The 10,861-nt window shown below is 34.1% G+C and overlaps 2 protein-coding genes across 2 annotated transcripts; one reads left to right on the top strand and one right to left on the bottom strand.

The window, feature by feature from the left end:
- Window positions 1–5: 5 nt before the first annotated feature.
- On the top strand, window positions 6–3,814 carry LOC123675549 (DNA polymerase beta-like). Its single transcript, XM_045610915.1, has 7 exons — window positions 6–157; window positions 217–416; window positions 469–629; window positions 681–803; window positions 2,709–2,892; window positions 3,255–3,444; window positions 3,685–3,814. The coding sequence occupies exons 1-7, from the start codon at window positions 79–81 to the stop codon at window positions 3,777–3,779; spliced, it is 1,032 nt and encodes a 343-aa protein (XP_045466871.1). The 5' UTR covers window positions 6–78; the 3' UTR covers window positions 3,780–3,814.
- Window positions 3,815–4,335: 521 nt separating this feature from the next.
- LOC123675547 (zinc finger protein 93-like) lies at window positions 4,336–5,850 on the bottom strand. Its single transcript, XM_045610914.1, has 2 exons — window positions 5,627–5,850; window positions 4,336–5,570 (listed from the first exon to the last, which is right to left on the bottom strand). Exons 1-2 carry the CDS (start codon window positions 5,738–5,740, stop codon window positions 4,413–4,415), a joined length of 1,272 nt encoding a protein of 423 aa, XP_045466870.1. The 5' UTR covers window positions 5,741–5,850; the 3' UTR covers window positions 4,336–4,412.
- Between the last annotated feature and the right edge of the window lie 5,011 nt (window positions 5,851–10,861).

The following is a 10,861-nucleotide window of genomic DNA, read 5'->3' on the forward strand; positions in this document are numbered from 1 at the left end:
ACTAAATTTCAAGGACAAAGCTGTCAAAAACCTTCATGTGTTTTTAAATTTTTTAAATGCTGTACTTTTAATTTCATTATGAACAATAAAAAATTAAACGTTGATGCTGTAGGAAACGGATTTAACTATAATAAAGAAATTTGTGGTATTTTGCTGGGTAAGCTATTATTTTAAAATCCCTTCTTCCATTCAGAATAATATATTTATCTTTTTAAGAGTTGGCAGAATATGAAAAAAATACTAATAGAAATATTTTCAAATATGAAGCATATAAAAAAGCCGCTGCAGTTTTAGCATCCCATTCTAAAAGAGTAAACTCTGGTGCTGAAGCTTCAAAACTGAAGGGCATTGGTGTTAAAATTGCAAAAAAAATTGATGAATATTATGAAACTGGGAAATTAGAGAAATTGGAGAACGTAAACTTTCTTTTTTATGCTTCACAAGGTTCTTAGTATTTTTTTATTCTAGATACATAAAGATGGTAGAAGTCAAGCCATAAATGTACTTGCTAATGTATCAGGAATAGGTCCAGTTAAAGCTCAAAGTTTATATGATGAAGGTATAACAACAATTGATGAGTTGCGACAAAATCTAGATAAATTGAACCATCACCAGCAGATAGGTTTGAAGTAAGAAAATTTTAATTAAATTGATTAATTATAACAATTTCTATCTCCAAGGTATTATGAAGACTTTCAGAAGAAAATTCCGAGGGAAGAAATTCAACAGATTGAAGCTATCATAAGAAAACATATTTTAAAACTTGATGAAAATATTGTAATAACTATTTGTGGAAGTTACAGGTATGTGCGAGAAATGATTTTCAATAAATATTTCCAGAATTCGTGTATTAACACATCAAATTCAGTTTTCATTTTTGTGTGATCATAGTGTCCTTTCATTATTTTGCTTATAATGAATGTTTTTAATTAATACTTATTTATATTGAATGTGGAGTTAATACATCATTATTGATTATTAACTTATGAGTTGTTCATTGGTACAATCTATGAAGAAACGAAATTCAAGGAATCTCGTTATGATGTCATTCAATTAGCATGGTGTCAATTTTATTAAAACCTACTTATTTTCATATTTAAGTATTAGATTAACCATTAAGTAAATAGTATTCATAATTTAAAATAAAAAATGATTTTTTTTTAACAAGCAGATTTCATGATAATATATAATTTAATGTCATAAGATTATCAATAAGTGGAATATGTATTTAATAATAATAATAAACGCAATTTATTGACCCAAGGGCCAAATGGCCATCGACAGTATTAGTCCTACAGCCAGGTAAATTTACAATATGAGAAAAATATGAGATTAAACAATGTTTGTAGATAAATATTTTGGAGATTTAACATTTGGACGGAAAGCAAAAAAAAAAAAAAAACATTATCTTATAGTGGTGAATCAACTAGATTTCGAAGTGGTAATCATTGATTGGCATCTTCAGTGGGCAGGACTGTCTCTGAACTCCTCAAGATGTTCTCTGATGGTCTTTAGAGGATATTTTGCTCTGGGCATGGAATGCTGGTTTCGTTGGATTAAATGTGGTTCCAGGATTTCCCAGTTGTTCGGCCTTTGGGCAAATTTCATGGACAGCTTCCTGATTCTGTCTGCTATAGGCTCAACCTTAAGCAACTTATACAGCAATGGGTTTGGAGGATTGTGTAACGGATTATTTGGATGGCGAATTTTGGTTATTTTTCTCATTGCTGTTGTTTCTGCCGTTTCAAGTGGTCTAATGGTTGGTCTCCTGCAGCCCAAGTAAAGGTTGTGCCCATAATCCATAAGAGGTCTGCATATACTTTTGTAGATAATGGCTGCAGTCTGTCTGTTAATGCCCTTATCCTTGTAGGTAAGACTGCGGAATATTTCAGCTCTGGAAATTACCCTTTTTTTAACTGAATTACTGTGGTATTTGAAATTCAGCTTTTGATCCAATTGAAATCCTAGATATTTTAGGTTAGCTTTAGGCTGTATGTTGTGCTGGAAGATTGTGATGCTTGGCGAATAACTCGTAATTTTATGATTGAATATTATTAACTCAGTCTTAAGGGGGTTCAATTGTAGTTTCCATTTCTTCAGCCATTCAATTGTAGCCTCTATTAATTCTTGTAGAGCATTAATAACTTGTGGTAGGGTTCGTTTGTGGGCAACTAAGGCTGTATCGTCAGCGAACTGGAGAACGTATTGGTGGAAGTCAACGATTGAAGCGGGCATATCATGGCAGTAGATTTTATACAGAAGAGGTGACAGTGGTGAACCCTGAGGAAGACCTTTTTCGATGGTGAACGTTTGAGATTTGTTGTTCCCTATTTTTACCCTTAACTTTCTGGCAGTGAGGAATTCCTTTATGATTTCAATCATATATGTGGGTACATCGAGTTTGTACAGCTTGTAGAGTAACCCCTTGTACCATACACTGTCAAACGCCTTTTGGATATCTAAAAACAAAGCAGCGGATTTCAGGTTGTTCAGTTTGGCAGTTTGTACATTTGATGACAAAATTGTAAGTGGATGGAGGGTAGAGCAGTGCTCTCTGAAACCAAACTGGTGAATAGGAATGCGCCCTGCAATTGCTTCAGATAGTTTGAATTTCACGGTTTTTTCAAATAATTTTCCGATTGTTGGCAGTAGCGTTATTGGCCTGTAGTTGTTTATGTATTTAAAATTCAGCAAAAACTCTTTTTCAGAAGAGGAAAACAAGAGAGTGGTGACATAGATACTCTTATTACACATCCTTCTTATTCTTACAATAAAAAAAGAAAAAAAAATGACAAAAATGGACCAAGTAGTCTTCTTCATAAAATAATCGACACTCTCAAAGAATGTGGCCTTGTTACTGACACATTATCTTTAGGAGAAACAAAATTTATGGTATGCACATTCTCAGTATTCTCTTCTTGAATGAATTAATTGACTAAATAAGATGTTGCTTGTAGAGTTCAAATTAGTGGTATGTTATATCAAGAAAACATGTACATTTATGTTCGTGCAGATAGGGCAAAGATTTTTAAATTGAGTAAATCAATGTGATGACACAATGAATTTTTTAATTCAATCCTTAGGCTTACAGATTAATGTTGGATAAAAAAAATGATCTTGTTACTGATTAATTATTAAGGTTTTGATAAATTTTTTTTAGTTGAATCATTCTAATGGTTCAATATTGTGGATAATAAAATAGAAATCTGATATTATAAAATCATAATGATTTATTGAAAAACATATGTATTTAGGGGGCATGCAGACTACATCCAGACTCTATAACTAGAAGATTGGATATTCGATTACTTCCACAGGATCAGTATTATTGTGGAGTTTTATATTTTACAGGATCTGATATGTTTAATAAGGCTATGAGAGCTCATGCATTAGAACATGGACATACAATTAATGAATATTGTGTTAGACCTATTGGTGCTTTAGGTAATAAAAATTTTTTTAAAATGCATATTTAATTTGGGTAATTCGGAATATAGGATTCTACTGCTGAACAAAATAGGTTACTTTTGATTATGACTATAATTCAGTTGGTTCTAACAACTCAGTAGCTCAGCTCTTTCCTCAGTTTAGTGAACTAAAATTAAGTTTTTTTTCTTACAAAAAAATACTGAAATCTTGAATGACCAAATGAAATTGATGAAATGAATTATTATTCCTTTTCAGGCACTCCTGGAGAAGCTGTACCAATTAATTCCGAAGAAGAAATTTTTGAATATATACAATTTCCTTATAAAAAACCAGAAGAAAGGAATTATTAATTGAGAATCACTTTTATATCAAATTACTATTTTCATTTGTTTGATAAATAAAATTTCAACAATTATAAAATTCTAGTTCCATATGTTCTTTCAATAGTAGCTGAGTAATTTATATAAAAAAAATTAGAAGAACAACAAATAAGCCACAATTAAGAAGTTGTGGCTTGTTGTTATCAAGTATTGATGGCTGAAGGCATCCATATTTTCTCATTTTGGAATATAGTTCCCTCCAGGATGATGATAATGAGAAAAATTTAGTAGATATAACCTTTCCTTGCCATAATCTCTATTAAGAGAGTTATAAATTTCATGTTAGATGGTAATTTTTAGCTGCTCCTTTTACTGGATTTACCAATTTTTGAAGCCTTTGAGTTAATATTCAAATTATTGAGCATTTAGTAATAATCCACTAAAAAACTGAAAGCTTATATTATAAACTTTGTAATTCTTAGAAAACACATGAATAGATTATTCTGCATTCCTCGAAGAGCTAACTAAACATAACAGGATGTTCAAACTTTTTCTTACAAAAATATTGAAAAATACTAACAACAAAAACTGAATAATGATTTATTCGAAATAAATATTTGAGATTACAAAAATGTTATAAATAAGAAAATATTAAGCTGAATGTCAAACTTGAACTGGAATGGGAACAGTTGTAACAGACTTATTTATATGAGTATTTTTAATATGATTAGCTAAATAGCTTTTATCAGTAAATGCTTTATCACAAAATTCACAACGGAACGGTTTTTCTCCAGTATGGGTATATAAATGTCTTGTTAATTTATTCTTATCATAATATGCCTTTGAACAAATATGACAAATATATTTCTTAATTCTAACAGGGACGACGATATCACCTATACCATGGACTTTTGCTTTATGAAGCTCCATTACTCTTCTTTCCCTATACTCTTTTCCACATTCACTGCATCTATTATTTCTAACATTGGAATGAGTCAAGATATGTTTCTTCAATGTGCCATTTTCACAGAATTTTTTCGGACACAAATGACATTCAAATAATTTCTCACCTTTATGGCGTCTTACATGAGCAGTCATATTTGATTTTTGAGGAAATCGTTTATTACAGAAACTACAAACATAATTCCACAAACTAGGATCAGTATGCACAATAAGTTTATGAGTGCCCAAATTTTTATGAGTATTAAAACTTTTGTTGCAAAATTCACAAGAATATGTTTTCTGATTGAAGTGAATTTTTTCATGAACAAAAAGATCAGGTTTTGTTATAAATCCTTTGCCACAGTATGTACAAATTTCAGAACGTGTACCCTTGTGATACTTTAAATGTTGTTTAAGGTTAGTAGAAGTCTTGAATCTTTTATCACATTTTGGACATGAATAAGGTTTGATATCCTTTTTGACCATATCGTGAGTATCTTCACAGTGTTTAATAAATTTTTTTGTACTATTACATTCAATTCCACATTCTTGACATGTATAAAATGTAGTTCTGGTTCTGGTCTGCTTGGGAATTTCATTTTTTAATTTCTTTTGCTTGATTTTTGTTTTAGCTTTTCTTATTTGCTTAACACTTTCTATTTTGTAATCAACATCATCTTCCCTTGATTCAGAAAGAGGAGAAGGGGGATCAATTATTTCATCAACTTTGTTTTCATCTGTCTCTGCTTCATTGGTTTCATTACATTCAGCCTCAGATACGATTTTCTCATAAGATTGTAAGCATTTTGTTTTAAAACTGAAAGCAACATCTAATTCTTTAGAACATTCCTCACATATGCAAAAACTTTCATGCCACAGCTAAAAATTCTGAATTAGAAATGCTACAATACATGTAGTATGTATAAATACTTTACCAATTCAGGGATAACAGTTTCTAATTTGGAGATTAATTTGCAACCTTTATCATTCAAATAAAGAAGAGGTTCATTTTTTAATAAGCAAATGCGACATCTCAATGCATCTCTCATTATTTAGTTATTTTTCCAAATTATCATTGAATCAAAATATGATAAAAATAAAACAATTACAAAACAAAAACATAAACAAACTAATATATTTTTCTATGAAACATGAAAGTTGCCTCTTTGCTCTTTCTTGAATAAGTTTGAACTACTCAAGTAACTTTAGAACTATTTAACTTGAATGTGTGTGAAATTGCATAATATCTATAATGCAAATTTTTGTATATCCTAATTAATATAAAAAATGAGAATTCAAATGAAGTAACATAATTGAGAAATATAAGCTTATAATGTCACAGAACTGCAAACAAACATGGAGGAAGTTGGGTAAATTTATATCGTGTTGATGTTGATCGCTGGTGTCCGATCAACATGTTAGGATTAGCAGATTACAATTAGGAGAATAATTTCCCAGGCAGATTCTTTGGGCTCTTTATGATTCGCTTGACGCCGCTAAACTCCTAGTGCCAGACGATGTTTGCCTTAACACACACTTCCTACCATCCTAGGGAAGTGCCATCATTGGCATCTTGAGTTTCCTTAGGGCTTTTTCGTCATAGTAACAATCCTTCCTTATAAGGGGATTAGCGTGATTTTTAACTTTATTGAAGGTCTTCCCACTTAGGTCTATTAGATGGTCGTCTAGGAATGGTATTTAGAGGTCTTCATGTATCCGTATGTTGCTGACAAACCATGGTGCACCTAGTTTTTCCATTCGCTCCTCCTACCGAACATTACGACGTGTCCTTGGGGATCTTTTTTCTTTTGGCTGAAAAAAACCGCTTCGCTCTTCTCAGGGTTTACTTCAATTTTCCATCGGGCAAACCAAGATTAAACTTTTCTCCATTTTCGGCATGCTGGATACATATAATGTAAACAATAATGGAGACAGTAGAGATCCTTGTGGCACTCCGACTGAAAGATACCTCTCTGAAGTCAGTACTCTGTCAACTTTTGCTCAAAGCTTGCAAGAAAGCAGGTAATAGACTACAAGTTGAATCATGGAGAGTAGGAAACCATGCCGCAAGGAGGTTGTATAGCAGTCCATTTTGCCATACTTCATCAAACGCTTTGGCTTTATCCAAGAACACAGCCCCTGTGACTTGTTTGCGGTTAAATCCATACGTAATTCGTTCTACAACTAGGAGCACTTGTTGCACAGTGGAATGTTGGCTTTGAAAACTGAACTGTTCCAACTGTATGATCTTCTTTTCTTAAGTTATTGCCTTCAATCTTTTCAAAATGACCGCTTCCGTAATCTCCCTATGCACGAGAAAAGACAGATCGGACTGTAGTTCTGCGGGAATTTGGCGTATTTGCCGGCCTCGTTGATTGAAACCACGTAGGCTTTCTTTTGTTCCTTCGATGAGTGCCTTTGTCGTAGAATAGCATTGACTATATTCGTCAGTGCTACTAAGGCTTTTCGAGGGAGGTTTCACCGCGTCAAGTTAGTGATGCCGTCTGGTCCTGCTACCGTTTTCACTTTGCTTGACATTACAGGGTCCCTGAATTTTCTGAACGGTTGCGAAACTAATAGCTTTCGTCGCTTTCTTTTTCAAGTCTCTTCTCACTTTGACGTCACTTCTGACTTTGACTCAGGTTGACGTCCCCGATGTGGTCTAAATCCGCATAATTGTAATTAGGGCTACATTTTGGCTTTCGAGGTTATCTGCGAAAGCTTCAGCCTTTTCTTCAGGACTACGACCATGCAGATCTTTTGTTCACTACCCTACTCATTCATAGAAACCCAGGGAGGTCGTCAACGACGTTAATAAAATTGACAACCTCCTTAGGGGCCTTGGCCGTTACCTCTCTGGTATCCAGAACCGGCTTACCCATGTGAATGGTTCTTAGCCCAGCCAGCTCCGGACACTTCAGCTGTTTCTGCTTCCGATCACAGAGCCTGCAAATCTCGTCTGCTGATTTTCCCATACGGTACAAATGATGTTTGTACCGACAGTGCCCCGTCAGCAGTCTCACCATCACCCGAAGCTCGGCTCACGACAACTTCAGGGGCTTTTTGGCTTTGCCTGAACAAGTCTAGGAGTGTTAGTCCAGTGGATTGTCCTGCTGTTCAACTCCCATATCTGGACCGCAGCTTTATATTGGTCTTTTCCTATCCCATAGAAAGGCTCAGGCCCAGCAGGTGTTAACCTTGATGCACTTGTTGCAACCTCATCAGCTCTTCCATTTCCTTCAACCCCACAGTGCCCTGGTACCCATAGTAGAGTCACCTTATTTCCTCTGGCCAGTTGCTTAATGGTGTTACGGCACTCCCAAGTCAGCAGAGACCCCTGACAACACGATTCCAGGGATCTCAGCGTGGTTTGGCTGTCCGTGGTGATGTAGATATGCGCCCCCTTGAGGTTCATTTTGAGACACTCCTGGGCGCATACATAAACTGCCATTATCTCGGTCTGTAGAATCGAGAGTTCACTTCCCAGGGCTTTGGAGAAACTCAGTTTAGGTCCATATATCCCAATGCCGGTGCCCTTCTCTGCTTTTGATCCATCTGTGAACCATATGGATGACTTTTTGTCCAGACGATTTACGAGACTTATTGCACTAGGACGGGGCGTTTCAAAATCGTAGGTGATTGGCATAATATCGGATGGTTTTGCGAGGAGGTTTGAATCTAATTGATTCAGTATCCTCATATGTCCAACCCAGTTTCCAGGAAGGAGCTTCCCATTAATAGAAATTCTTATTACTTCAAGCAGGCTGCATTTCCTCACATGTAGGTGTAAGGGAGGCAAGTCAAGTATGACCTCCAGCGCTGCCGTGGTAGCTGTGCGCATTTCTTTTGGACTATATACGTACCATACGTACTATATACGTACCATACCATTCCTTGTAGACCGTGAATCGGTGGGGTTGGCTTCTTATCTGAACGCAGTGCTTATGTCATTTGCCAAACACTGTTGTCTTCTTTGGAAAGAGGAATTAGTTTCTCTTCCCGACGATCATTTCGGACCTTTCTGAGAGTATCCTTGACTCTAGCGTTGAGCTGATTAAGATCGATGCCGATATACCTATATGTCCAATAAAGGAAATAATCCAACTTAGAATCCTATCCAACATATCACAGGTGGATTTCAAATCAGAAGACAACAATACTCATCGACGTAGAAATACCAAATAACAACATATGTGTCCAAAAAAGGTTGAAAAAATTTAAACATTCAAAATAGGGACTTCGAGTTTCAGATATAGCGTCAGTAGGGAATAATTTCAACGGGAACTGTCCCAATTGTAATAAATCTTAGGCTTTTGGCATCTTTACTTGGAAGTAGAAATGTATTACAATCAAACCCTTGTTACAAGTCTGGTGTTAGATCCATAATCAATAACTATAGACCAATTAGAAGGGGTAAACATGTAGAATAGGTATATGACCTAGAGACCTTCGAAACCGCTACGTTGCCAGATCGAAAAATTAAAATAAGAAGTATTTCACTAATTCTAGCCACCGGTCGTCACGGTTATAATATATTTATCTCTAAAAATGTATTCGATAAACGCGTATAATTGTATAAAAAGAATGTCTGTAAAAAAAACCCTGTATCTCGAAAACAAAGGATTTGCGGAACATATTAATAAGACCTTTTTTTCTTAAAATTATCTAAGGAATCCTTCAACTTGATAACACCCTGTATAAGTGAATAATATACACTTAAAATTTTAACTTGTTCGGATCAATTGTTACAGGAATGTTAGGTTTGTTTTTAGATATTAGCTTGAATTTTCTATGGATCTGATGAAGCTACCCACAAATACTCGCAAAATCTCAACCCGATTAGTTATGTAATTAAGGAAATATTGACAATCAGCTTGAAATTTTGTATGAAACTTTATTTTGTTATTTTATATCCAAATCGCAACTCAGTTTTATAGTCATGGATGTATTGAGCAGAGCAGTTCCACATCCCCCTGCTGAGAGCTCCTGAAAGCACTACTTTGAACCAGCTTTAAGTATTTTCCAAAAAGGCTTAGCTCTTAGTAAACCTCAAAAGTGCTCTCGAGTTCTACAGAGTTTTGAAGCACTTATTGGAATTACCGAGCACTAATTTTTCTTGGAAAATGAATTTGTGGTAGCATGAAAACATGGAACATTTGCCCTACAATTCTGAAGAATACTGAAAATACTTAGCAATTATGAAAGTTTTAGGATGAGTAGGGCTAGACAACAAAATTCCTTATTCTAAGCCTATATTATTTCTATCTGTTTTGTTGACCTAATTCCACAAAACTACTATAATATTAATGTGATAATCACGGCATCTTTACTTTTTCATTTTTAATTTGATAATTGATTCTCTAATTAGAAGACTTTGCTCTTAACGAGAGCAGTTCGAATTGAAGGATATTCAATTTCCACATTTTTTATTGCCAAAATTCAATTTATTATATTCGTAATAGGCAAAAATTTCAGTGAAAACTAAAAAACATATTTTCTACTATTGTGATTTCATCTATTATTATTAAGTTATATACATTAATGCATCAAATAATTCAAAGTTCATTCACTTCTCATATCGGTGCTTGATGTCCTTCCATAGTTTCTGAAATGAGGAATACATTTAATAGTTATACTCTATACAAATAACGCCATTATGGTAAATAATAAATTTAAAAAATTGTCGGAATGTCCTTACCCCTTCATTGACCTTATCATAAATTGTTTCAGAAGCTAGATCAAAGGTTCTCTCAAAGAAGAGTACAGATACAGCACAGGCCAATGCGAAAGTGGATGTCCTCTTGAAGACCAAGTTGTAAACAGAACTTCCCAAACTCATTTTCGTTGGAATTCAATGGAAAATTCGATAGGGATAATTCACTTTGCAATTACCTATTACCTCTGCAAATTATTACGAAACACAATTGACATTGACACTATTGACAGTGTCGTCAGCTGGGAAACTACAAAATAGTGTTCTATTAATAATTGCACAGCAATGACGAATGAAATTTAAAACATGAAATTCATATATTTTAAAAGATATTAGATCTACTTTATTCTATACTCATATAATTCTCTTTAATAGATTAATTTGATTGCATAATTTTTAAAATTAGTAGTTCAAACATAAATTACTTCTATGGTTGCAAGGACGAAAGGAGTAGAAA

The sequence above is a fragment of the Harmonia axyridis genome, chromosome 3 (assembly GCF_914767665.1).
Source record: "Harmonia axyridis chromosome 3, icHarAxyr1.1, whole genome shotgun sequence".
Classification (NCBI taxonomy): domain Eukaryota; kingdom Metazoa; phylum Arthropoda; class Insecta; order Coleoptera; family Coccinellidae; genus Harmonia; species Harmonia axyridis.

Bases quoted from the DNA above. Each gene is read 5' to 3' on its own strand.
- LOC123675549 (XM_045610915.1), top strand. From the start codon at position 79: ATGAACAATAAAAAATTAAACGTTGATGCTGTAGGAAACGGATTTAAC. The intron at 417-468 runs GTAAACTTTCTT...TTTTTATTCTAG, and splicing joins AATTAGAGAAATTGGAGAAC to ATACATAAAGATGGTAGAAG. The intron at 804-2,708 runs GTATGTGCGAGA...ACTCTTTTTCAG, and splicing joins ACTATTTGTGGAAGTTACAG to AAGAGGAAAACAAGAGAGTG.
- LOC123675547 (XM_045610914.1), bottom strand. From the start codon at position 5,740: ATGAGAGATGCATTGAGATGTCGCATTTGCTTATTAAAAAATGAACCT. The intron at 5,571-5,626 runs GTAAAGTATTTA...CAGAATTTTTAG, and splicing joins AAACTGTTATCCCTGAATTG to CTGTGGCATGAAAGTTTTTG.